Consider the following 27,750-nt stretch of genomic DNA (forward strand, 5'->3'; position numbering starts at 1 on the left):
TTCTGCATCCTGTTGCAGCTTCATGTTGGAGACGTGAGGTTTTGCTTCTCCTGTCAGGGATTTGATGGGAAACGAGTCACAACATTCAGATGATTTAATCACTTTGACGATGCAAACTCTGGTTCCTCAGTGTTTGGTCTGTCAGAACGCTGGCTCAGGTTTCTCCTCTAGTTTTTCTTTAAACTTGTTCCACTTTAAATCCACACAAATAAACCACAGAAAGTTATTTTCTCATCTTCTGATGCAAATTTGCATCCATCAACAAAAGCAGGAAAATAAAACTGTTCTTGAACAACAGCTGTGCAAACTGATCCCATCACATCTGTGAGCAACATGGAGTTGATCTGTTTCACCTTTGACCTTTTCTTCCTTCTTGTTGCATCAGAAACTTAAAGTGAATAAAGACGGTTTGAGTGAAACCAGGTTTCAGGTGGACTGAAGTCGTCTTCACTGTGAACTTCATCAACTTTCTGCTTCACAACAAAACCTTTCAAATCCAAACACACATCCAAGCAGCCGAGTCCAAATGATCCACGTTCAAATATTGTTTCTTTTCTCTGCAGGATCTGGTCAGGACGTCTGGATCTCAAGTGGATTTAATGCCACAGATCCAGAGGAAGTTTTACTGTTTGGCTCTGAATCTATAGAGCTGCTATCATGTCTGATTTTAGATCAACTTTTTCACCTCAACAGAATAAAATGACATTTTGTCCCATTAACAAACTCTTTAAAGCTTTTTAATGAAATTTATGCTTCATGTTTTTGCTCAATTCAACTTTTCTAACAAACTCAGAGTATTTTTCTCTCTTTTGTTCCTGCAGATCATCAAACAGATCAGATGAAAAATAAAACTGAAAATCTTCAACAATAGACGTCTGGAAAATATTTGAAATAGAAATAGAAAATGTTCTGAGGTCAAAGGTCATCATCTTGATCCAGAGTCTCTTTAGACTCAAACTGCTGCAGCTTCAACCTGTGAGGATCAGCAGGACACAGAGACGTTCTCTACTTTACAGAGATCAGAACCTGCAGAGAGAAGAAGGAAGGAGAGCAGATCAGTGAGTGTTTCCAGTAGCAGTCAGTGACGCAGCACATCCAGTAGATGGTTTCCAGTCAGACTGATCTCAGAGCTGTGACCAAGATGAACCTGATCAGTTGTTTCCTGTTGAACTGAGAGAACAAGCAGGTCTGAGATCAGATCTGCTGCTGTTTGATGAATGAGGACCACTGTCTCTAGACATGTTGGACGCTGGAGTCCAGCTGGACGTCCTGGAGACATGGACACAGCAACAACACAGCAAGCTGCTGCTCCTCTGATTGGCTGATTGCTGTGTCCAATCAGGAAGCCTGAACCATTCTCCTCCCACTGAGAAGCTGCAGCTTTACTGGGAACACTGGATCTTTGCTTTGATGCTGACTGGGTTTAGTTCAATATGCTGACAGCAGCTGGACTCACTGCAAACATTTACTTACTTTAAAGTCTCTACAAGATCCATCAGCTGCTGAACATCTGATTCCTTCAGGTTGTTCCATCTCAGGTCCAGTTCTGTCAGACGGGTCGGGTTGGACTTCAGAGCTGAGGCCAAATAATCACAGCTGATCTTTGACAAACTGCAGTGAATCAACCTGAATAAAGATTAAAAGATGTGAACCAACAGGATGCAGGTTAACCAGTCCAACAGAACCAGTTAAAGATTCTCATGAATATTAATGCCAACAAGCTGCTGCTCCAATAAAGACCTGCTGACTTCAGAACCAGAACCAGAACCAGAACCTGGTACTGGGTCATGATGAGTTGGAGGATTTTAGTCAGTAAAACCATTCCAGGTTCTGATCAAAGTGTTGAAGCATCAATCATTGATTATTGATTTGTTCCTGTCAGATTCCAGGAATTCACTTTTCTAGACTGGATGACCTTTGACCTGCTTGACCTGAGGGGGATTTCTACACACTGGGGTCCGAATGCTGTCCTGTTCTGACCTCAGATCAGCAGGTCCAACTCAGTTACACAGAGAAACTAAATTAAACTCTGGATCCAGGAACAAACTCAGAAAATATTGATTAGATCAGAAGAAATGAACTTTGATTGATGATCAATTATATAGAATTATTCACAGAAATATCAATAATTATATCATTAAAATACCTCAATGTCTCCAGTCTGCAGTCTTCAGTCTGTAGAAAACCACAGAGATCCTTCAGTCCAGAACCTTCCAGGTTGGTTCTTACAGGTCCAGTTCTGTCAGATGGGTCGGGTTGGACTTCAGAGCTGAGAACAGAGACGTCCAGCTGGTCTCTGATAAACTGCCTCAATCTGAATAAAGAATAAAAGATGTGAACCAACAGGATGCAGTTAAAACTGAAATATGAACAAATCAATAATAAAATGTATAAATTAATTTCCCTGAATGTAAAAGAAACATGATGAACTGATTCTAACATCTGATCCAGTCAAACTGGTTTAAAGAGTCCAAACCAGCAGAACCAGAACATTTGATCAACAAAGAAACTCAAAGTTTGTCTCAAAGTTTCTGAGGATCTTAAACTCAGTGGATGTTTTTCTCTCCATGTTTCCTTCCAGGCTCTGGATTCTCCGACTGCTCTGTCCATCATTGATCTGCTGATATTTTATGGCTCCAGTTTTTCTTCATTAATCTATTAATGATGTTTTTCTTGCTGCTTGTATTTGAACTGCAGCTCATTGCTCAGTATGACAGATGGAAACGGGTTGATTTCAATCCTTTTATCATATCATCACATTCTGAAAGTTGATCATTTTGTGCTGATTCAGTTTCTGAACCATCAACTAGAAAATATTGATCTTTTCTCTGTGAGGTCATTGTGGGTCATTTGGTTCTGGTTCTGAATCGTTCATCAGACGCTGCAGAAATGGGAACATTGATCAGGATATCAGCATCTTTAATCTGGTCTAGTTAAAGCACTGCAACACCTGGACTCTGTAAACCTGGACTGGATCATCATCAACTAATAGCAGAAGATTTAAAACTAATGTGGGATTTATGGATCTTCAATAAAGGGACATTTCATGTTGACCTTTGACCTGCTTGACCTGAGGGGATTTCTACACACTGGGGTCCGAATGCTGTCCTGTTCTGGCCTCAGATCAGCAGGTCCAACTCAGTTACACAGAGAAACTAAATTAAACTCTGGATCCAGGAACAAACTCAGAAAATATTGATTAGATCAGAAGAAATGAACTTTGATTGATGATCAATTATATGAATTATTCACAGAAATATCAATAATTATATCATTAAAATACCTCAATGTCTCCAGTCTGCAGCCTTCAGTCTGTAGAAAACCACAGAGATCCTTCAGTCCAGAACCTTCCAGGTTGGTTCCTCTCAGGTTCAGTTCTGTCAGACGGGTCGGGTTGGACTTCAGAGCTGAGAACAGAGACGTCCAGCTGGTCTCTGATAAACTGCAGTCAAACAATCTGAATAAAGAATAAAAGATGTGAACCAACAGGATGCAGTTAAAACTGAAATATGAACAAATCAATAATAAAATGTATAAATTAATTTCCCTGAATGTAAAAGAAACATGATGAACTGATTCTAACATCTGATCCAGTCAAACTGGTTTAAAGAGTCCAAACCAGCAGAACCAGAACATTTGATCAACAAAGAAAGTCAAAGTTTGTCTCAAAGTTTCTGAGGATCTTAAACTCAGTGGATGTTTTTCTCTCCATGTTTCCTTCCAGGCTCTGGATTCTCCGACTGCTCTGTCCATCATTGATCTGCTGATATTTTATGGCTCCAGTTTTTCTTCATTAATCTATTAATGATGTTTTTCTTGCTGCTTGTATTTGAACTGCAGCTCATTGCTCAGTATGACAGATGGAAACGGGTTGATTTCAATCCTTTTATCATATCATCACATTCTGAAAGTTGATCATTTTGTGCTGATTCAGTTTCTGAACCATCAACTAGAAAATATTGATCCTTTTCTCTGTGAGGTCATTGTGGGTCATTTGGTTCTGGTTCTGAATCCTTCATCAGAGACGCTGCAGAAATGGGAATATTGATCACGATATCAGCTTCTTTAATCTGGTCTAGTTAAAGCACTGCAACACCTGGACTCTGTAAACCTGGACTGGATCATCATCAACTAATAGCAGAAGATTTAAAACTAATGTGGGATTTATGGATCTTCAATAAAGGGACATTTCATGTTGACCTTTGACCTGCTTGACCTGAGGGGGATTTCTACACACTGGGGTCCGAATGCTGTCCTGTTCTGGCCTCAGATCAGCAGGTCCAACTCAGTTACACAGAGAAACTAAATTAAACTCTGGATCCAGGAACAAACTCAGAAAATATTGATTAGATCAGAAGAAATGAACTTTGATTTATGATCACTTATATAGAATTATTCACAGAAATATCAATAATTATATCATTAAAATACCTCAATGTCTCCAGTCTGCAGCCTTCAGTCTGTAGAAAACCACAGAGATCCTTCAGTCCAGAATCTTCCAGGTTGGTTTCGTACAGGTCCAGTTCTGTCAGATGGGTCGGGTTGGACTTCAGAGCTGAGAACAGAGACGTCCAGCTGGTCTCTGAGAAACTGCAGTCACTCAATCTGAATAAAGAATAAAAGATGTGAACCAACAGGATGCAGTTAAAACTGAAATATGAACAAATCAATAATAAAATGTATAAATTAATTTCCCTGAATGTAAAAGAAACATGATGAACTGATTCTAACATCTGATCCAGTCAAACTGGTTTAAAGAGTCCAAACCAGCAGAACCAGAACATTTGATCAACAAAGAAACTCAAAGTTTCTATCAGTCTGGATGAGTTGAGCTATTTCTGCTGGTTCCTGATCATCAGACCCGACTTGGTAACTGGATCAGAACCAGTCAGGTTCTTCATTAATGGCTTTGGGTTCCTATTAAAGCTGCTGAAAGCCAATGGAGGCCATTATTTCCTCAGGAGACGGTTCCTCTCTGACCCGGCCCAACAGAACCACAGCCTCAGGACAAAGCTGAGGAACCTGCTGCTGCTGCAAACCTCACTTTCATTCATTGCATCTAGATTTGCTTTTCTACAATCAGTGGTTTCTTAGACGTTCATTAATGAGGATTTGAACTCGTCAGTGTTTGTGGCTCTGGAGGATCAACATTTCATTCTGATGTAAAGAATCAGAAATAAAAGCATCTGAATCTTTACCAAACTGAAACATCTCCATCATTCATTCACAGCATTTCAATTATTTTACTCATTTTGTTCATCAAAAACATTTTAAAGAGAAAAACTGAAAAACAAAGTTCAATAATCTCAAAGTCTGAAATAAGAAAATAATTAATAAGGTCAAAAGTTTTAGAGATTTTATTCTGATAATTAAACAGGTTGTTTTAAAATAATATATATTAACATTAAATTGATTAACTATTGATTAAAGAATCAATAAATGATTTTATTGAATAAATAGAGAAAACAAACCTCAGAATCTTCACTTTACTGACTGAATTCTCCAGGATCTCAATCAGATGCTTCATATCAGATTCTCCAGCTTTATATATGAAGATCTGATTTATTTCCAGTTCAGTCAGATCTGGGTTGGACTTCAGAGCCGAGGCCAAAACTTCATATTCAGCATTTTCCATCAAACAGCCACCAAGTCTGTGATTAGAGAAGAAATAAATTCAGTTCTAATGAAATCAATCTGGATCATAAACAGACTAAAATATGATAACAGTGATGTCATCATCTGATCATCATCTGATCAATATCTACTGAGTTTGACCCCACAGAGAATCTGTGCAGTTCCTGGTTAGAGTCCAGGTTCTGGTTCTGGTTCTGGTCCAGGTTCTGGTTCTGGTTCTGGTTCTGGTTCTGGTCCAGGTTCTGGTTCTGGTTCTGGTCCAGGCTTCATGTCCTCAGACCTTCAGCTGCAGTCAGATGTTGAAGATCTTCTATCATCAGTGAAGGAAAGTTCAGTTTCTCTGCAGCAGCTGATGAAGAGGCTGACTGAGCTGAATGAAGGAAACGACTGGAGATGATGGAGAGGAGGAGGAACTGCTCACAGCTCTGACTTGGACTAGACCGTTTAGATCAAGCAGGAAGTGAGTTCTAAATGAAGTGAGCAGAACAGGAAGTCCAGCTGCTGTGGACCTCTGGCATCTCTGGGTTTGTGGAGCCAATATCTGCTGCATCATCATGAATAATAGTAATATATTGTATAGAAACATGTTTCCCAGCAGCAGGTTATTAAATGCTGCCACAGAGGAAACTGTGGCAGCATTTAGACAGAACGGAGACAGTTCTGTCTCCGTTCATCTGCTGGATTTGATGCTTTAACAAAGTAGAAAGTGGACAGTCGTCAACCTGCTGCAGCTAAAAGCTTCACGTTGTTCTGGTCGTCCTGCAGAGCAGCAGCAGAACCGGTCCTGCTGCTCCTTCCGGTCTGAACCGTCTGGACTGGGTCAGAACCGGGTCCAGGTGACCCAGGATCTGCAGATGATCCTCATTAATATGTCTGCACACATTGAGATGAGACAGACTGATAAACTCTCAGTCCATCAGTCTGATCTACTATAGTGATGATATGGATCATGGTGGACAGAACCAGAACCAGAGCCAGGGCCGGATCCGGGCCGGACCAGCGCAAGACCATCATTTGTATATGGACCCCTGTGATATAGCCTTGCTCACCCTTTGGCCACCCCTTGAAAAAAAGTCGAGCTCCGCCACTGCAGACAGAAACAGTTTATATTAAAATCCTGTTTTATGAATCATGTTTGGTGGATGAATCATAAAATGTGACAGATGAGAGACGTCTGATCATGCAGAGTGTTTCTGACTCCATTTGGGTCATGAACCAAAGAAACCCTGTGGAGAATCAACAATAATTATAGTTTATTAATGACACTAAATTTAACAGATTTCAGGAAAAACGACTCAAAGATGATTTGAACCAGAACAACACAGAGGATTTTTCTCCCTGGATTTTATGGGACGAAGCAAAAACTTTAATTATCTGGTTCTCTAATGAGAAAGAGAGAAATGTTTAAAAGATTAGAAAACTAAAATCTCCAAATACAACGTATGGAAAATAATAATAATAACAAATCAGAGAAACAAGGAGAAACTGTTTCTATGAAACCAGATGGAGGAAAAGGATAAATTTATTCAACTCAACTATTATGGAAATAGATCAAAGCAAAGAAACTGATAGCAAACTAATAGATTTATCAATAAATTTAAATCCAACAGATAAAGACACCGATCTCTAAAACACGTGAGAATCTGTTGAATGATCCTCCACTCAGTTCTGCTCTCAGCCTCATGCAGTTTTTGCTGCTGCTCTGGATTCACCATCGATAGGAACAGATCAAAATCATCCACTAACAACTAATCACTGATCAATAAAGTCATTAAAGACTGAAAGGGAATCAGACGGCAGGTGAGGAGGCGACCCGGCAGAGCGGCTGCTGAAGGATTGATTAGATCAGAACTTTGTGGAGGGGAAACACCGCCATCTTGGATCAGAGCAGAGATGTCAGTGATTCCTAAACCTGGTAAAGATGAAACTGGATGTGGTTCATAAACCAACATCAGTTTGAAACATTGATTACAGGATCACTGCAGCAACACTGGATGAATATTATAATCCCAGGAATTACAGACACAGATCAGATTTAATCTGGTTTTATCATCAACATTCAAACCCATGACAACGTGGGCTCCTGACCTCACAGGTCAAAGGTTAAACAGAATCAATAAAGTCATTTAGATGCTGAAAAGGCTTTTGATTCAATGTGTTGGAAATATCTTTATTGAGCTCTGGACAGATTTGGCTTTAATAATCAGATTATAGGTTGTTTCAGTCTGTATGAATCACATTCTGCCAGGATTAAGATTAATGTGGATTATCAGATTCAGGAAAGGGTCTGTGGCCGAGGCTGAACCCTCATCGCCACGTTGCTGCTTTTATTGATCCATCAGAGAACAACAACATTATGGGAGGAACTATTAAAGGAACAAGACCAGACGATGAGCTGCTAACGCTAACTGCTAACGCTAACTGCTAACGCTAACTGACCCGGAGTTAGCCGACCTGATAGCACAGGATGCTACGTCAACGATGGATTATAGTCAGAATGATTGATTTCTGGTCCATAATCAATGATCAATCAGCAAACAATCATCCAATTCTAGTCAGAACCAAAGTTGAAAATGTGTCAACGAATCATTTGAGGTTGAAATTGATGAATCAAACGCCGATAACTGATCAATATCTGTTATCGGCAGATATTGATCGAGTCAATATCTGATCTATATTAAATCAATAAATGCTTTCCCAACTCCCTCTTCAGTACTTTGGTTCTTGGTTTGGTGAAACTGAACTGGATCTTTATCAGCATTTGGACATTTTTAATGAATTTAATCAACTTATTTTTCAGTGTTTGTGGTTAATGGAGGATTGAACCAGTTATTGATGAACTTTAACCCCTGTATATATTGTCAATAATTGTTCCAACTGCAGTTCAAATCACCTTTTGCTCTATTTTTCTGTCTCTGGTGTTAAATCAATCCTGATTTGATCTTTAGGTTTTCTGATAAACACTTTATTTTAAAAAATTGACTCATTTTTACCACGAGCTGCAGCATCATAAATGCTGCAGCATAGTGCAGCATTTATGATGCTGCACTATGCTGTAGCATCATAAATGCTGCAGCATTTATGATGCTACAGCATAGTGCAGCATCATAAATGCTGCAGCTTGATAGCTAAATGTAACTGTATGTGTCGACTAGCATAAGATAAATATTCATGAATATTCCTCATTAACTTAGTGAGTGTACATCAATCAATCAGATTGACTGATTGATTGATTGATTGATTGATTGAGTGTACATGGGGAACCGAACGCTTTGTGTTTGTTCTCAGACCTGTAACCAGTTCCCTACTTAATATTTCTGCGTGTTACAAAACGTCTCTCTTGCTCTGCAGAACCTGGTTTCTTTAGCAGAATGCTCTCAGAGTCAAGATAAGCAACCAGCAGCTTCTGCATGCTGAGTTTTTAAATTAACACCACAAAGGAGCAGCAGACACGAACAGACAGTCAGTTTGACACAAACTTATTTTAATCTCATCAGAGAACATGTGAAATTTCCTCCCCAGAATGTTTAATGTTTTCCTGGGCGAATAACATGCAACACTGATGATGATGATGATGATGATGATGATCAGAACATTCACATTAGACTGGAAGGAAATAATTAAGGAAATTCATCCAGTGGAGAGACTGACTGTCATGAAGACTTTCTGCTGATCAATAAAAATATTGGAAGAGAAGAAACCTGAACCTGGAACCAACTGGAGGATCAATGTAATCATCTAGTTTTATTGTGAAAGTTCTCACTTTGGGTTTTATTGTTTTATTATTTAATTGTCTTTGTTCAACAAGATACTTTGCAGCTTTTGTTAGTGGAGGTTTGAATGTTCAAAGTATTTATATTTCTGAAACTATGAAAACAACAAAATATAAAGTTTATGAAAAATAATCCAGAGGATGAAGGAAGTAGATAAAGAGCAAAAACATCCAGAATCAACTTAAAGACAGAAGAAGAAACAGGAGGACAATAGAGCTGAATCAGCATCACACAATGAAAACATCTGGACTCACCGAGCCTTTCTGCAGTTCCTCACAGCTGGAACCAGTCTCCGTCGTCCTTTATCTGAGGTTTTGTACTTCTTCAGGTCCAACTCATCCAGAACTTCTGACATCTGCAGCATGAAGGCCAGAGCTGAACAGTCAGTCTCTGAGAGCTCCTTCCCTGAATCCAGCAGCCGTTGGATCTCCTGATAAAATGAGACGTCGTTCATCTCCACCAGACAGTAGAAGATGTTGATGCTTCTGGCAGGAGAGATATCATCAGAGTTCATCTCCTTCAGGTTGGTGATGATTCTCTGGATGGTTTCTGGACTGGTCTCTGTCTGACCCAGCAGATCTTCTAAGAGTCTCTGGTTGGACTCCACAGTGAGACCATGAAGGAAGCGGACAAACAGGTCCAGGTGGCCATTTTTTACTCCAGAGGGATTTCTCCATGACTTTCTCCATGAACTCATCTAGAGATGTTTCTCTGTATTCGTCTCCCAGGAACGTCTTGATCTCCTCTGACTTCCTGCTGGTGAAGCAGTGGAGCATGTAGACTGCAGCCAGAAACTCCTGGATGCTCAGATGAACAAAGGAGTAGACGGAGACGTCGCCCGTTCCACTGTCCTTTTTAAACATTTCAGTGAAAACTCCTGAATTGTGCAGATTTCTTGCTATCAATGCCACACTTCTCCAGGTCTTTGTCATAGAAGATCAGGTTTCCCTTCAGCAGCTGATCAAAAGCCAGTTTTCCTAGAGACTCAATCAGCTTCCTGTTCTCTGGACTCCAGATAGATTTGCTCTTTTTTCCTCCATCATATTTTTCCTCCTTGATTTTGAGTTGAACCTTCAGGAACTTTATGTACATCTCAGTCAGAGTCTTGGGTAGTTTCTCTCTCTCTCTGGTCTTCATCACATCCTCCAGAACTTTAGCAGTGATCCAGCAGAAGACGGGGATGTGACACATGATGTGGAGACTTTTGGATTTCTGGATGTGGGAGATGATCCTGCTGGCCTTCTCTTCATCATCTCTGAATCTCTTCCTGAAGTATTCCTCCTTCTGGGGGTCAGTGAACCCTCTGACCTCTGTCACCATGTCAACACAGTGAGCAGGGATCTGATTGGCTGCTGCAGGTCGTGTGGTTATCCAGAGGAGAGCAGAGGGAAGCAGTTCCTTCCTGATGAGGTTTCAGCAGAACAACAGTGAGGTCGACTTTTCAGGGTCAGTCAACATTGTAGTGTTGTAGAAATCCAGATTAAATCGACTTTCATCCAGACCATCAAAGATGAACAGAACCGGAACGATTCAAAGTTTCTGATTCCTTTGGTTTTAGTGAAGCGTTCATGAATCAGTTTCTAATAAGCTGAACTTTTCTTCTCTCAGTAAATTCAGTTCTCTGAAGGTGAATGGAAATATGAAATCAATGTTGTGGTTGGTTTTGCCTTCAGCCCAGTCCAGAGTGAAACTTCTGTGTTAACAGTGTTTCCCAATGCCAGCCACGCCCATGGTCATCACTGTTCTGATTGGTTGATCCTCCCAGGTGGGACTTTAAAGATGTCTTCTCTTCTGACTGTTTCTTGTTTCCTGGATGCTGTTTCAATCTGTCTGACCTCATGTTCCTGGTTGACCTCTCTAGTTGACCCCTCTGTGATGTAGAGCTCAGTGTAGATCTGGTTCAGATCGGTTTTATTTCCAAGTTCAGCGACGCCTTCAGAGAGACTCTGGATCATCTTCAGATGGTTTTTAAGTTCCTGTTGACACCGAACATCAAAATCTAAAAAATAAACAAGAGCAGACACTTCAGCTAAACATAATGAAAATAGTTATTTTGATATTCTCAAAGGACATTAATATATTTAACTTTTTCTCTGTGGTGAAAAATTTTGAAATCAGGAACTATTAGAAGAGATCAGATTTATTTATCATTTATAGTTTAATCAAAACCAGTAGAGGTTGTAATAGCAGCTTTAATGAACTTTGTCTCTCACCTGGACCAAAGGAGGCAGAGGACAAACCCAGCTGGTTGGACAGAGTTGGATCCATGTGATGAAGATGTTTGATCATCAACCTGCAGGCTCTCTGTCCTTTCTTTCTCACAGCATCTATGGTGTCGCGGGCCTTGTCTGCTCTGGTTTGGTTCATCTGCAGTATACCCTCATCCTCCAAATCACCAAACACCTCATCTGATAGAAGCTCATCAAGGAGCCGTTTCAGGATTTCCTCAGAAACTTTCTTCACAAACTCAGAGAACCTTGAAAAGTTTTTCCTCTACAGGCAGAAACAGAAACAGGATTAATTTACATCTGAGAGACAAACCTGATGAAGATCAACTCTTCCTGTTGCTCCATCCAGAGATTCCTCAGAGTCTGTTGATCAGCTCCTCAGGTCTGAACCTGCTGTTGTGTTTCTGCCTCATATCTGAGTGACGACCACTGATTCTGTCTACATGAGAACAAATGAAGCTTCTGTTCATCATTTGTTTCCTCACTGCAGGAAGAACAATAAAACAAACACCTTCTAAATATAGAGCTGAACTATTTCAGGAAAACAGGAAACTCTGATGTTATTGATGAAAATATCGACTGATTAACATTTTCATCACTTTTCTCTCTTTTACTTTCAACAAATTTTTAATCTCTATCTTTAAGCTTCAGCATCTCTGTCACCAAATGTTGGGATAAAAGACAGAGACAGTCTTTGATAATAAATTAGTAATAAATGATGTGATTATTGGATCAATTAATTAGTGAATATAGTAAATATTCCTGAAGATGTTCTTCACTTTGGTTCCTTTTAGTTCTGTTTCCATCTGAGTCCAGGTTTTATCTTCAGGTTTCACAGAAACTCAGTTTCCAGCACAGCTTCACTGAACAGGAAGCATGAAAACAATAAATAGTCTGAGGCTGAGGTTCATCACATGGCAGCAACACGGGCTGTGATTGGTCCGTTTGTTCCTTCATGATGGTTCATTTCTGCTTCTGATCACTTACCAAAATCCACTTCCTGCTGGACTTCCTGCTGGACTTCCTGCTGGACTTCCTGCTGCTGCGCCATCTTTTATCTGGAAAACATGAAGGATTTATTATGTTTCAGACTTTGTCTCATAAATAATTTACTGTGGTATAAATGATAAACTACATGGAAAATACCAGATTAGAGATGAAAATACTCATTTAAATCACACAATAACACACCACTGAAAAACACCATTTCTTTAATTCTTAAAACTAAAATTTGTCTTTATGAAAACTGACTTGATTCTTCCAGAACATCTGAAATCAACACTATTGAACCAAATGTTTGTATTTAAGGATGGAAAGCGACTGTGAGTCATTCTAGGATCAGATTTCCTTCAGACTGAAATGAAAAACATCTTTAAATCCTGTTTGTTGCCATTGAACAGTAATGTGTTGCTGCCATCACCAGCTGATTAAATGTCCCAGAAATGCGTCTGGCCTCCTGCTCAGGCGTTTAGTTTTCAGGTGACCAGTTGTCCTCACCGTCTCTGCCGTCTTCCTCTGAGTGATGATGAGAAGCAGCAGAAATAAAGACACAGAGGGATGAGAGGGACGAATCTGGACTGACAGAGTTTCATCCTGTTGAAACAAACCAAGTTCTGACTGGTTCTGCTGAAGCTGCTGACTGGGACCAAACTGGAGAAACTTAGTGGAATTAAAACCTCTACAACCCTAAAGGCGACCCAATCAAAACGACTCACTGTAGATATTTGAAACTTGCTACACAAAGCCTTCAACACAGGAAATAAACTATTGGAGGGAGGGTCAAAGGTCATTTTTGACATGTCACATGATGAATTTAGTCCAAGGAATTTAGATGTATTGGCTTCTTACAGCAGGTATTGTTGTTGCGCAACCTCTGCCCCCTCCTTCACTCTCTCCTCTCTCAGTCACTACTTCCTCTTCAGAGAGGGGAGATGTGCTACCAGCTCTCTGTCTAACGGGTGAATTGAGTTTCCTAAATCTGTCCAGAACTGAAGTAAACTCTGTTTTAGCTGCATCCAGAAAGGATTCGCCTGGTTTGACGGCCTCCATCCAGATGTCTCGTCCTTCTTCCCCTGTGAATCAGCCAGACTGAGCAGCCAACTAGTTCCACAGAGCACATCTGTTAACGGTCGCTCCTTCTCTTTGTTACAACTTGCACTTGTTACTGAATCAGGTTGGTTTAGTGACTCTGGCGAGTCCCAAGGATGTTGTTTTAGATTTGGGCTAAAGCAACCTATAAAACATGACCTAGTTTTTTCTTCCCCAGAATCAAACATCACAGCTATTTTACTACCGTCAAAGAACTTTGAGGTGACTCATTAATTGAATGTCCACATCTTTTACATTTTCTTTATGCTAAATATTTTTAGTAAAGCACTTTTGCAAGAGTCAGTACAGCTTAATGAAGTAGCAGAAATAATCAAATAAGTAAAATCAATCATCTAGTTTGTCTTTCCCTAACGCTGATACTAAGAACTAAAAAGGGAATCTGTTGTGGACAGGCGTAGAGGGGATCACGTGATGTCGTTAGTGATTATAGATCAGCTGTTGCACCTGGGTGAAGTAGTGAGTGGGTGATGGAGGAAGGTTTACTTTTTGCTGACCGCTTCAATTTAGCACATTTTGTCTTTATTCACTGTTTTTTCTACGGATCCGTTTTTTTATTTTTTTTTAACTTTATTTTTATTTATTTTTAACAACACATGTCCACAGTTGCATTCGTCTGTCTCTTACTGACATTTATCTTCTGCATTATAACTTGACAAAAGATGAGACATCAAATGATCTAACATAGGCAATAAGGAATACATACCAGTACAAACATCACACAAGAACAACAAAATAAAAATAAAAAATAATACAAGACACACAATTAAATCCCCTCTGACATAAGATGGTCCTCATTCTTAAACACCATGGTATTAACTGACCCATGGGTACATACAGGTGCCAACAAGCAATCCTGTAAGGGCGTCATTGAATTAGTAACGGTAAGACCGGGCTCCACCTTATATCAAAAACTGTTTTTGAAGCCTTAAGGAATATGTGATTCCTTCCATCAGATAAATGTCCCAGATTTTTGTATCCATGTGTTATGTAGGAGGCCCTGGTTTCAGCCACCTGATAGTTATACATTTCAAGGCTGCTGTGAGCAAGATACTTAGAAGATATCTATCACCCTTCCTGTCCATTCCATCGGGTATTACTCCCAGAACTGCCACCAAGGGAGTTTTTGGAACATTTCTCCTGAAAATAACACTGAGAGCTTCAAAAATGTCCTTCCAGAAATCACTTAGTTTAGGACAAGACCAGAAGCTACGGATCCGTTTTTATGCTGTGTGGACACTGACGCTTTGGATATTGGCAAAATAAATCAACTTAAATGCAACTTGGATTGCGTTTTTGATCAGCTGGCGCGTCAACAAAGATTCCCCTATTCAGCCGCTCAGCGACCTGGTTTGACAGTCGCTAATAGAACCTCTGAGAGAGATGGACGATCACACAAGTGACCTCTCAGGTTCTGGTTCCCCAGAACCAGAACCAACAGAGGAGAAGCAGCTTTCAGCATCTATGCACCACAAATCTGGAACAAACTTCCAGAAAACTGTAAAATAGCTGAAACCCTGACATCCTTTAAATCTCAACTAAAAACTCACCTGTTTAGAATTGAATTTGAAATGTAATCAATACTCACTGATTATTGGCTGAAAGTGCTGCAAGTGTATCCAATACTGACTGCATTGTCTGCATAAAGTAGGTTCATGTTTATTAACAGAGATTTTGAAGGGCCCAGTAGATCAAAGTCCATTGGCTGAGTTAAATATTATAAATGTTTTATTTGCATTGTTATGGCATTGACTTAATGTAGTTTTTGATTATTGATTCTATGTTGCATCACTTTGTGTTTTTTGTGTTTATTATGTCAGGAAAATCTGAGATCATCCCACTTCCCCATGCTGGAGATTTCAGTTAATAGTAATGTTATGTTCTTTGGGCACTCTCTAATTATTTTTATTTTCTTAAATAATTTTGTATTGATTTAAGTTGAGTGGTTTTGTGTTTAATATATTTTAGGGTAGTGATTCTTTTTGTAATTAGTTTGGCTTTAATTGGTGGGCGAGGACGGCCTATATATATAGGCTGGGTTGTAATGGTTGCCGCCCAGCCGCTCTCTCTCTGCTCGCTCATCCACCTCCATCTCCACCTCCAAGAGGGATGCGCCCGGAGGAGGCTCCTCCAACTTTGTCGGCCTTTGGACCCTTGTGATGCCTCCTGCCTGCCATGGGGATTTTTTTTGGTTGTTTTTTGGTCTGTTTTGGCCTGGTGAGTCCGGTTGTCCTGTTTTCGGTCATTTTGTGTTAATAGCTTATATTATTTTTCCCTATTTTCTTAGTCTGGTACTAGCAGGGGCTTCGACGGCCCTGTATAGGGTTGGCCCCCTGCTGTACCTTTTTGTTTCTTTGGACCGGCTCACCAGGTCCACCTTTCTGTTGAACTTTTTTCTCTTACTTTTTTGTTACGTTTTGGGACACGGGAAGAGGGGTTCTTTCCTTCCCTTTACAGAAAAAAACAAGTAGAAAAGGACAAGGAAGTCTAAAAGAAAAGAAAAAAAAAAATGAATAAAGGAATATTTTTCTTGGAATCCTTTTTGTCTACGTGTCCTTTTAAATATGGCGTCCTGGCGGACGTAACAAGTAACAACAAATAAAGTTACCTTTAAAATCAGTCACACAAGCGACATCTGGACCCAACAGTAGAGCCAGACTGCAATAAAATAAATCTGGTTGTGTGTGTTGTTTTTGTCTCCTGCAAACTTTGCTTTAATTATAATTATCTTTTTTATCTAATCTTAAGAAATCATAGAGAGAGATGAGACAGGAAGAGCAGGTTTCCTGGAAACTGAGGAAGGAAGTTTCCAGCCTGCAGATTTATAAAAATATCTGAGATTATTCCTTATTAAAAAGCATAAAAGTTTGAAAGGATGAAATCTAAACATTTTGAGTAATTACATAAGATTTAAAGTAAAGTACTTATATTAATATTGGTTTACTTATAACACTTACTGACACTTGTGGAAAAACGTACAAGTAAGACAAGTAACTGTAACTTTGGTATTAAATAATTACAATAATAGATTATTCTTGGTTTCTTTTCAGAACATGTGTAATAACTCACATTATAATTATAATAAGAGTAATAAGTTGTGATTATCATAAAATTATAAATTAATGCTAAATTAAAGGAACTAAAAGGATTAACATTGAACTTGAAATGGTGTAAAATGTGTAACTGCTATTAAAGATCACTGATGATGTGTTGGAGGTAGATAGAAGGTGAAAGGTCAAGGGTCAAAGAGGACTAACAGGAGAGCAGAGATGACCAACGCCTCATTTGAAGATAGATGATTGAACAACTTAAACGTCTCAGAGACATGGGAGCACGTTGAGCAACCCTGAGACATTAGCCAAGACATCAGGACAAAATGTCTCCAAGACAGTGATGGATATGAGGTCATCTGTCCATCAGCCAATGAAACAAGCACAGCAACAGTGTTAGCCAATGCTAATGCACCAAAATGGTGGATAAACCCAATAAAGGGTGAGAGCAAAAGAGGAACCTTTGGTTGGATCAGGGTTGCTCAACTTATTACTCTTGTTATTATAATGTGAGTTATTACAGAAGTTACAGTTACTTGTCTTACTTGTACGTTTTTCCACAAATGTCAGTAAGTATTGTTATAAGTAAACCAATATTAATATAAGTACTTTACTTTAAATCTTATCTAATTACTCAAAATGTTTACATTCATCCTTTCAAACTTTTATGCTTTTTAATAAGGAATAATCTCAGATATTTTTATAAATCGCAGGCTGGAAACTTCCTCAGTTTCCAGGAAACCTGCTCTTCCTGTCTCATCTCTCTCTATGATTTCTTAAGATTAGATAAAAAAGATAATTATAATTAAAACAACACACACAACCAGATTTATTTTATTGCAGTCTGGGTCTACTGTTGGGTCTAGATGTCACTTGTGTGACTGATTTTAAAGGTAACTTTATTTATTGTTACTGTTAAATTAAACTCTCCAGCATGGGGAAGTGGGATGATCTCAGATTTTCTTGACAGTATTCTTGTAAACCTTGGAGGATTAAAAGTTATCAAAATGTTAAATGTTTTGATCCAGGCCTCAAACTTTGATTTTTCACCAATAAAATTATGTCAGAGTCAAACAGTTTGACTTTAACTTGATTGTGCAGGAGGAATTAAGACTTCAGGTTGTTTTTCCCCATAAACAGAGACGTAGACCAGAACTCATTTCTTCAGAGGAACCAACTTCACACGGATCTGAATGATTGGTAGAAGAAAAGAGCAAGAACTGAAGCTCTGCATATCTGAATCCTGAGACAAGATCAGACATGCAGGTAATCAACGTCTTCAGTTTCTCACGTTGGAGAATCACAGATGGATTAAAGTGAGATGCTGAAACCTGCTGAGGCTTGAAATATTCCTCCACTCCTCAGTGGAACAAGAAGAGCTTCATAAAAACAGAAAACAAACCGTCTCTGGAGTCTGACAATAATGAGAGGATTAATATGTGAACATCTGCTGTACAGAGATGATAGATGATTGTAATAAGATCAATATTCATTCAACAAACACCATCATGTAATCTGAGATTATTTGGTTTGGTTGGGACAGATTGAGATTCCTGATAATTAGTTCATCTCTCAGGATGATTCATCTCAGAACACAAACATTCAAAGTCATGATTCTCATGTTTAGGTTCTGATTATAATCACTTAAATAAGTTTCAACAAACTCTGCTTCTGTAAACTCTGAGTTAACTTAGCCTGAAACTGAGATCCTGGTTCTAAAACTTTTTACCTAAAGATCAACAAACTGCACTAATCAAGAACCACAGGAAGTGGATTTGTGATGTCACCAGGTTCAGATGTCATTAGACTGTTCCTCTGGAGGGCGCTGTTGATTCTTTACGGCTTGATCAGCTTTCAACTGAACCACCTGCAGCCTGGACTGAAATGATTGATCAATAATTTGGTTGAAAATCTGAAAACCGTTCATCAGATTTTATCTAATTAAGCAACAACTTAAATAATATCATTAATATTAAACTTTGTTTTGGTTTCACATGAATATCAGGAAACTGGGAAATGAAAATATGATGATGTTTAAAGGGTGTAAAAACTTTCAGATGGTTTTGGATTTAAAGTCAGACTTTAATCCAGTTTCTGCTTTAAAAGTTTAGATAAATTATCCAATCTTATTAAAGCAACTATAAAACTTTAATTGTGATTGTTTCACTGATAAACAGTGAATGATCTCCTGATCTTATGATTCCTGACTCACCTCAGGCTCCGCCCCTTCTCACTACTGGACAATAAAAACTGTGGAAAGATGTTGATCGTGTTGGAGTCACTCTAGGTGGCGCTGTTTTGTCTCTTTTCACAATCAAGTTTGCTACATTTTTACAGAGAAGGGAAACAACTGAACCACTAGGGTCAAAGGTCAAAATCCTGCCACCAGACTCAGTTTATTTATATGAAATAGAAAAATCCAAACATTTAACAATGATCAAAAACAGAGTAAAAAAAACTCTAAAGATTCACAGATAGCCAAACTTCTGTAAATTTCTCTCATTCACCAAAATTTAAAACTATTTAAAACTTTGTTAAAAACAACAAAATTATTTAATATCACTGTCATTGAATGTATGAAGTGACTGAAATATGAAATACATTAACAGGTTTTCTTTTAAGTGTTAACAGTGATATAGATTATTAGAAATCGCTGTGATTCAACCAATAGTTTAGCAGATTTGTGATTTAATATTAATCAATCATTTAAAAATCAAAATGAGAGAAAATGAACGACGATCAGAGTGGAGGACAGTTTTCTTCTGCTTAAACCTCTGAGCTCTCCAGGACAAATCTGACATTTTTTATTTGTTTTACATTAAAAACAACAAACAAGACATTTGATCCAAAATGGCCGACTTCCTGCTGGGTGTGTAAACGGGTCCAATAGTCATTTTTCTCAGTTCTGATGGTTTGATGTTTTAACTCAGTTCAGGTCTAAATAACAGCAGTGGATGTTTTTAAATACTCTAGGGGGCGCTGTGTTGATATTTCACCATAATCACTTCTTACTGATCAATAATTGATTGAAATGTGATCAGCTGTCCTCTGGCTCCTCTCTGATCAATAAATTATTGACTTCATATCGAAATATTTTCATCCACCAACCAGGAACCAGATATATCAGCTGAACCAGAACAGAACCAGAACCAGCAGCTCAGAGAGAGAAACCAGTCAGGACTGGAAACCAGAAGAATGTGGAGTTAAAACTCACCTGATCAGATCTTTGCTTCTCCTTCTGTTCACACAAACCCAGTGGGAGCGAACTGGAGAACCGCACCCGATTCTCCAGAACTTTAATGGGACCCACCTGAGGCTCCGCCCCTGACAGCAGGGTGTGTTCACCTGTTGAATAACAAGAAACCAGGAAATAAATGTTAAACAACAAGTTCACGTTTAGGTTTAAAGCTTCTTTAAGTTTGAAACATATTCAGGATTTTAATCAATATTTTATTAAATTAATGGAGATTTTCAGTTTCATCTATAAAGAAATTTAACAAATAAAAGTAATAATAGTTGCTGCTTGTTATGATCTGAGCCAACAGAACCAAGAACCTTGAAATGTTGATGTTTCTCCATCTGACATGTTCATATTAAATACAGATTTTATTCATTTATTTAATCTTGTTTAATGTTGATATGAAGGAAACTTTCCATGATGATTCTCACCTGATCCTCCTTCACTACTGAACATAAACTTCTTTAATCTTTGTCTCTTTTAGCCTGGAGGCTTTAAGTTGTTCAACTAGTTTGTCTCAAACGTTTCCAACGAAAATTAAAAACCTGCAGAGTTACAAACAGGTTTTAAGTTGCTGCAGCCGTTCACTGGAAGATGTTTACCAGTTTCTGTCTCTGCTGTGCAGGAATGTTTCCTCGTTGCCAACATGCCTGAAAAAAAAAAGGTTTAACCTCCAAACATTAAGATCCGTCCAGCAGGAACCTGATGTGTCATAAATGGAAGGTGAAGGTTTCAGATCAATGTTAATCAAACTAGTAAATATCATTTAACACAAAATTCCTGATGCAGGAATTCCTGGGAACACTTCAGGGTGGGGTCATAAGGTCGTCCATCAGCGGCCCGCTGCGTTTTTTGGGTTAAAAATATTACAAAGTTTTGAGTGTCATAATTCAGAGGAGGGTTGTGAAGCCCTCCTCTGATTGTTTTACTGATAAAAAGTGAATAATCTGTTTCTCCTGATCTTATTGTTCCTGACTCACCTCAGGCTCCGCCCCTTCTCACTACAGTACAACAGTATCAGCCCGGCAGGCTGATGAAGCAGAGGAAACCCTGACTTCTAGTTCTAGTTGGTCTCTTGCTGCTCTTGTTCTGGTCCCTCACTAGGAGCCAGTGACTAATAACTTCAGCAAAACACATGAGCTTCTTTTCAGTCAATTATTTCTTAATATTGATGAATCATGCAGATTATTCACTGATAACAACATTTACCCAAATTATGAGTGAAACAATCTTCCAATTAAATAAGTAACTAATTCTACTGGCAAAATTGAATAAATTATAGGTAAATCTTTATTATTGCAAACCTTCATTCTGTCCACCAGGAGGCAGAAATGAGTAACAGATGTTTATTTAAGACTCATTTAATCATCAGATAAAAGCTTTACATTTAATAACATTCTAAAAAACAGAAATTCTCAGGAAAACATAAAAAAACAACAAAAGTTAATAAAAATGAGTCATAGGAGACAAGAAATATGATTAAAACAGCAGAATAACAATTAAATGATCATAATGTCCATCATATTAATGTTAACCTAAATATCTATTTTCATTTGATTTTATCTCTGATTTGACTAAATGTGTTTAAATTGTCCTTCTTGTGTTTCCATCCAGTTCAAAACTGACTTCAGTTCTTCAGACTTCACACAGTCAGACATTAGAAGCAAAACTATTGAGCAGGTTTCCTCCTGTTTCTCATCCTCATACAAATATTTACACAACAGAGAAACTTCTCGGCATCGAATGCTAATTAATGAGTGGAATTATTGATTTCCCTTTAAACTAATCAAAAACTATTGATCACATTGATGAGCTCTAAATAAAAAACTGTCATATTTCAGAATTTTAAAGCTCCAAATCTGGTGGGAAAAGCCTTAAATTCCCAGATGTTGAGGAGCCGTCGGGTCCAATCAGAGTAAAACTTGGTGCTGATCTGCAGGATTCTTCAGAACCGACCCGGTTAGCGGGCCGGAAGCGGCTGCATCTGCAGGGAGTCGTAGGTGTCTCTGGTGACCGAGCTCAGACCCTGAAAGCAGCCCATCAGTTAATCAATCAGCTGATCAGAGCAGATGTTGGGGGTCGGTCCAGAGCGGTCCGGTCCAGAGCGGTCCGGTCCGGTCCGGTCGGTACTCACCTGGTAAACCTGCTCGTTCTTCCGCTGACGCTGCAAAAACAAGAGTTTTTAATGCAACTGGTTCCAGAACCTGACAGAACCTCATCGTGTTCAGACGCTCACCTCTCTCCTCACAGGAAGCTCTTTATACGTCGGTTCTGATCGTTTCTGCAGGCCCTGAAACCCAAACAGAACCAGTTAGATAAACATCCAGAGGTCACTGCGGTTCTGGTCTGGACGGTTCGTCTGGTACCGTGTGTAGGTGGAGTCATCCGGCGCTCTGCGGTTCTGAGAGACACAATGAGAAGAAACAAGATGAAGCATCTGAACAGAACCAGAACCTTCAGAACCGGACATCTGGACTCACCCGTCCTCGCTCCGGGTCGGTCATCAGCGGCTCGTAGGTGTCGCCCGTCGCTCTGCTGAGAGACTGACCACAAAAACACACATGAAGACGAATTCAAGAGAAAATCTGAGCTGCGACACGACGAGACGACGGGACTCACAGCGTAGGTTCCATCGTCTGAGCCCTTCGCTTTGGTTCTGAAGAACTGGAACACAGAAGGTCCAGAATAAGTTCTGAAAACTCACAAACCGTCTGAAAGAACGAATTTATAAAAATATGTTTGTGATGACAGTTTGTTATGAAGCTGATCGACTGTGAAAATATCGACCTGCAGCAAAAAACCACCAATCAGAGCCAGGAGGAGGGGCTTAGTGCTGTCAATCATCCTCATGTATTCGCTGCTGAATGTGTTAAAGGCAGAAAAATGACTTATGTTTCAGGAAAACTGTTTATTGTTTTCCTTTTTCTACAAACAAACAGGTTTTAATCTCAACCAGAATTTATTGAAGGATAGTTTTGATATTTTATTTCACTTGTTTTATTGATTTTAGATATTTAAAATGTTTTCCAGTTCTAGAGCTAAATGGTCATTAAAATGTAAAGTTCACTGATCTGTCTTCTTGATTATGATAATCTTGGTCTTAAATAATAATGTGTTCCTGGTTTGACCCGTCATGGAAACATGTTCTGCCTGGTTCTGCCTGGTTCTGTTGGGTTTGGACCCACCTTCTCCTTGATGAACATGCCGGTCATGATGAGACCGTAGAGACCCAGAAAACCGTCCAGGTCTGGCTGCAGCTGCTAGAATATGTGTGTGTGTGTGTGTGTGTGTGTGTGTGTGTGTGTGTGTGTGTGTGTGTGTGTGTGTGTGTGTGTGTGTGTGTGTGTGTGTGTGTAGAGGGGATGTTGATTTAATGCTTAGGAACATTTTCCATCAGCAACAAACTCAGCAAGATTTAAAGAACAATGGCTACAGAGGAGGAGGAGGAGTCTCTGTGGTTACTAACCAACAGCGGATGAGGAAGAGTGAGGATGGGGACACAATGCAGACTCAGCAGATTGTAACGTTTTCCACGTACCGTTCCTCCAGCGGTTCAGTTCAGCCTCCAGCCTCTGGATGGCGCTCTTCAGGCTCTTGTTCTTCTCCTTCTCGTATTTCTTCTTCCACTCCTCTGCGGTCAGCTCCAGGTTCACACACACCGTGTTCTTGATGGTCTTCGCCCTGAACCAGACAAGATGGCCACCATCAGTCCATCAACATCTGCACATCAGGAGGGTTCAAATGTATTTGGGACAAAATAACTGAAAGCCAAAAAAATGACATTTTTAACAAATAAATCACAAAAATTGTTGTGATTCTTTAATATACTCAACAATAAACAAAGCATAATATTTAAATTTAAAAAGTAAAATTACTCAGAGGGTTTTTTGTAGAATTTTTGTAAATTGAAAAAAACTGAAAAAGTATTTATCTACTCTTGCTAATAAAAATAAAATGTCCTGGAAGCTTGAATCCAGCAACTAAAAGCAGATTTTAGTTCATAGATGTGAAGTTTTGAGTAAAAGCAATGAGTGCATGTTCTAGATACCATGACAATAGAAGGGAACCAAAAAGCTAGAAACAGATGATCACTGTGTGATGCATCACATGATTTTCATTTAAAAGTTGTAGTTTTGTCCTGATTTATTTCTTTTTGTGCTTTGAGTCCCGCACTAAATCAGTCCTCGGGCCGTAAATGGCCGCGTCCCTCACTTTGAACACCTGAGTTAGTTTGCAGAACTGACATCAACTTTCACCTGCACACGACCCAAAGATCTGAAACACTGCAGGCGAACATACATGACATCTGACACGCATGGTGGTGGCAGTATCATGATGCGGAGCTGATTACACTCTCAAATCATTGCAGAGAGAGGACACAATAAAAAAAAGGAGCATCACTTTTAAATTCCCCAACTTTACTTCAAATCAACATCTACAGATGGGGTGTCCAAACTGCGGCTGAGGGCCATTTGAGGCCCCTGAAATGATATTTGTCGGCCTCCAGACAAACAAGTCAAGAAGAGCCTCCAGCACAAGCAACAAGAATGCAGCGAATGGTTTCTGGATGGTAAGACAACCACAAAACACTTGTCTTTTCCAGCAGCCATTGTATCAAACATACTGAAGCTCATCTTGGGTTGCTAGGTAACTGTTTGCTAATTTGTGACGTTACATTCTGGAGGTTTTTAGTAAACCAAAGAAAACAACAACAAAATACATTAACATTTAGTTTTTCAGAGCATTTGGACTGTTCCTAGAAGCAGCCGAGATCCAAAACCTGAATGTGTTTCCTTATCTGTGCTCCAGAGAAGAAGCCAGGAGTACCTCTGTCCAAACATGAGCGTGGACTTGGTCTCGGCCTCGTTGTAGACGACGGCGAGCAGCAGATGATGATGGTGGTGCGGCAGTTTCCTCCCAGGGAGTCCTGCAGGATCCGGGTCATCTTGCTGTCTCTGTACGGCACGTGGGTTTTCTGGGGGAACCGGGATCAGATCAACCATCTCCAACTCGCTCCATCAGAACCTCAGGGAGAACCAAACTCACCGTTCCCTCAGCCAGAGCCGAGATGACGTTCCCCAACGCCGACAGAGATTTGTTGATGTTTTTTGCTCGTCCACCGCCCCTCTGCTCCGGTCTTGCTGACCTGTCAAACAATCGGACTTTATGAATCTCACAGCTCAGCAGAGGAATGCGACCTCATTAATCTCAGACTGACCTTCGCTGCGGCCCAGATCCACCAGGTAAAGCTTCCCTGACAGTTTCTTCTCCGTTTCCACGTTTTCCTGCTTGATGTTGATCAGAAAGATGCTGTGGCTGCGAGAGCTGTGCTCATTCATGTCTGCAGCAGAAAACAGAAAATCATTCATTAAAAAATATATATATCATTCATAAATCATCTTCTGCTCATTTTATGTAAAAAAAGTCCCTTTTAAATAAGCCAACGCCACATAGGCAATGATGACAGAAGATAAAAAAGTCAATCAAATGTTGTTTTAATCCATTTTCTGCAGCAGTTGCACATATAATCATTTTACCAGATTGTGTTTTTTGGTGAGAAAAACTCAATTTCCCAAAAATCGTCTGATTTTACTCCATCCAACAACATAATAAAGATATTTAGTAGGAAAAATAAACCCTAACAGGAAATATTTTACCAAAAATATGTTTTTGAACAAGATTTTTGATATCTTTATGGAAATATAATTTTTAACCGAATATTTTTTTGCAAATGCATTTTAAATGCTCTCGGGCTTACTGCACCCTACTGGCCAACAGTAGGTAGTTCAGGGTTATTTTTGTACTTTTTGATGTGAAATTTCATTTTGCCACAGAAAATCCACAGTATAGCAGCTAAAACTGAGAGAAAATGTGTTATTTGTCTAAATGATATCAATAAAGTCATGCAGCAACAAAACACAGATCAAAAAGTTCATGATTGCAGAATTAGACTTCAGTATAAAACAAAAATGGTAAATCTGCAGCAGGCACAAAACATGTCTTAGACTTGTTCTACATATTTTCTGTTTTTGTAAAAAGTTATAATTGAATAAATGTGATAAATAAATATGTTTACGTACTTGTCACTGCCACGTGCCGATTGGCCTTTCCCTCGTCGATGACGTCCATCACTTCCTCAGGACTGGACACGAAGCGCTCAGTGCAGCCCTGAAACAGAGAGCAGGCCGTTACAGCTGGAACAACATCATTTACAGATAAAAACATCGAAAATATGTTTGTGTCAAACCAGATCTAACCCTCATTGAAGAAGTTGAAACTCGTCTTACTGACCTTCACATAGGGCACTCTGTTCTTGTCTTCATGCACAGCGAGGTTCGTCTTCGACACTGAAAGCAAGACAAAGATCTCAAAACTCAGCTGGTGCTAGAATTAAGAAAGATCCTCAGTAAAATGTGGTTTTCTGAAGGTCAGAACGTGGAAGTGGGAGAACAGACTCACCGTCCAGCAGGTCTCTGATTTTATCCAGGTAGATTTCAAAATAAGAAACCTGCAGAGAGAACACACAAATTTAGAGTCTGGTCACTGCTTACTGAGAATTTAAACATTTTGTATTTATTATTACTCTAATCATAAATGTAAGGTCTACTAACCTGGTAGTCACGTACGACAAGGGAATCAGTGACTATAAATCTTTATGATCAATTAGCGTATCAGAAACTAGGTTCATCTCAGGAGGAAAAAGTGAAACAAAGAGTTGAACAAAACACATATTTATTACACATTTTGGCAATAACACGAACAGAACAAAATAGTCAATGTTTTCCTCTAGGAGTCCTAAGTCAAGTCAGTCAAGTTCAGGGGTTTCTTTTCCTTTGATTCGGTTTCAGTTCAGTTTTCAGATCTGAATGTCATGTTGTAGCTAACCCTAACCCAATCCCACCCATCTAGTGGAACAGAAGGTTCTTCTTTGGCATCGTAGTGGACACAATGTGAATCTGATCTTGTGGATCCTGGCTCGCTGTTCTTCATGTGTTGTTCCTCAACACAAAAAACCAACAACCTGCATGTAGCAGAAATATCTTTCACTTTAGTGTTATTATGCAACTCTAAGTCACCTCAGTGAAATTTTATCTCCTCTCCGTGTAGATAAAATTATTTGTACTTGTGATAAATAACTTTTGTCTTTTAACTCAACAAACATCACAAAAATACTATTCACTGAATTACATCAATATCTTATTTTTTAGCACTCTTAAATTCCATACAGCGAAATAAATTAAATACCTCATCAGTGTCACCATTTCAAAAGAAAAGGTGCAATATTAGCAGAATAGCCTTTGAGTTAGCGAGAAACATTTCTAATTCACTTACAAACATCATGTAGAAACATGCATTCTGACCCATAAACAAGTATCGCCGATTGTTTTTGTTTTTTCCTTTCAACTTTAAACTATAAAATTTCATGACAATCCAACCTTTAATACAAAAGCAAAACATTAGCTTGTGGCTAATCGATAGCTAACGAGCTAATTATAGCACAGAACTCACCGGAGATTCGCAGCAAGAAAAGAAATAAATTAAATCTCAAAATCTAATTCTACATTAGATAGATTTAATCTAAAAAAATCTTTAATTTTTAGATTAAATCTAAAAAACATCGACATGACGGCACCAGGTCCAGTTGTGGTTCTGCCCTCTGACCTCTTGGCCTCCTCCGGCCTGCACAGGTAGAGATAGGCCAGGTTCTGGAACCACAGTGA

At 39.1% G+C, this 27,750-nt stretch overlaps 1 protein-coding gene, 1 long non-coding RNA gene and 1 pseudogene across 2 annotated transcripts; all 3 read right to left on the reverse strand.

The window, feature by feature from the left end:
• Positions 1–715: 715 nt before the first annotated feature.
• On the reverse strand, positions 716–9,988 carry LOC129356932 (ribonuclease inhibitor-like). Its single transcript, XM_055026473.1, has 6 exons — positions 9,662–9,988; positions 5,472–5,651; positions 4,432–4,605; positions 3,284–3,457; positions 1,474–1,626; positions 716–1,026 (listed from the first exon to the last, which is right to left on the reverse strand). Exons 1-6 carry the CDS (start codon positions 9,919–9,921, stop codon positions 1,020–1,022), a joined length of 948 nt encoding a protein of 315 aa, XP_054882448.1. The 5' UTR covers positions 9,922–9,988; the 3' UTR covers positions 716–1,019.
• Positions 9,989–21,712: 11,724 nt separating this feature from the next.
• Positions 21,713–22,339, reverse strand: LOC129356933 (uncharacterized). The gene is made up of 3 exons (XR_008605468.1): positions 22,266–22,339; positions 22,164–22,193; positions 21,713–22,055 (listed from the first exon to the last, which is right to left on the reverse strand). It is a non-coding gene; the product is annotated as an uncharacterized LOC129356933 (long non-coding RNA).
• A 71-nt stretch (positions 22,340–22,410) lies between these two features.
• LOC129356930 (kinesin heavy chain-like) lies at positions 22,411–27,019 on the reverse strand (annotated as a pseudogene).
• Between the last annotated feature and the right edge of the window lie 731 nt (positions 27,020–27,750).

The sequence above is a fragment of the Poeciliopsis prolifica genome, unplaced genomic scaffold (assembly GCF_027474105.1).
Source record: "Poeciliopsis prolifica strain line A6 unplaced genomic scaffold, Auburn_PproV2 SCAFFOLD210, whole genome shotgun sequence".
Lineage (NCBI taxonomy): Eukaryota > Metazoa > Chordata > Actinopteri > Cyprinodontiformes > Poeciliidae > Poeciliopsis > Poeciliopsis prolifica.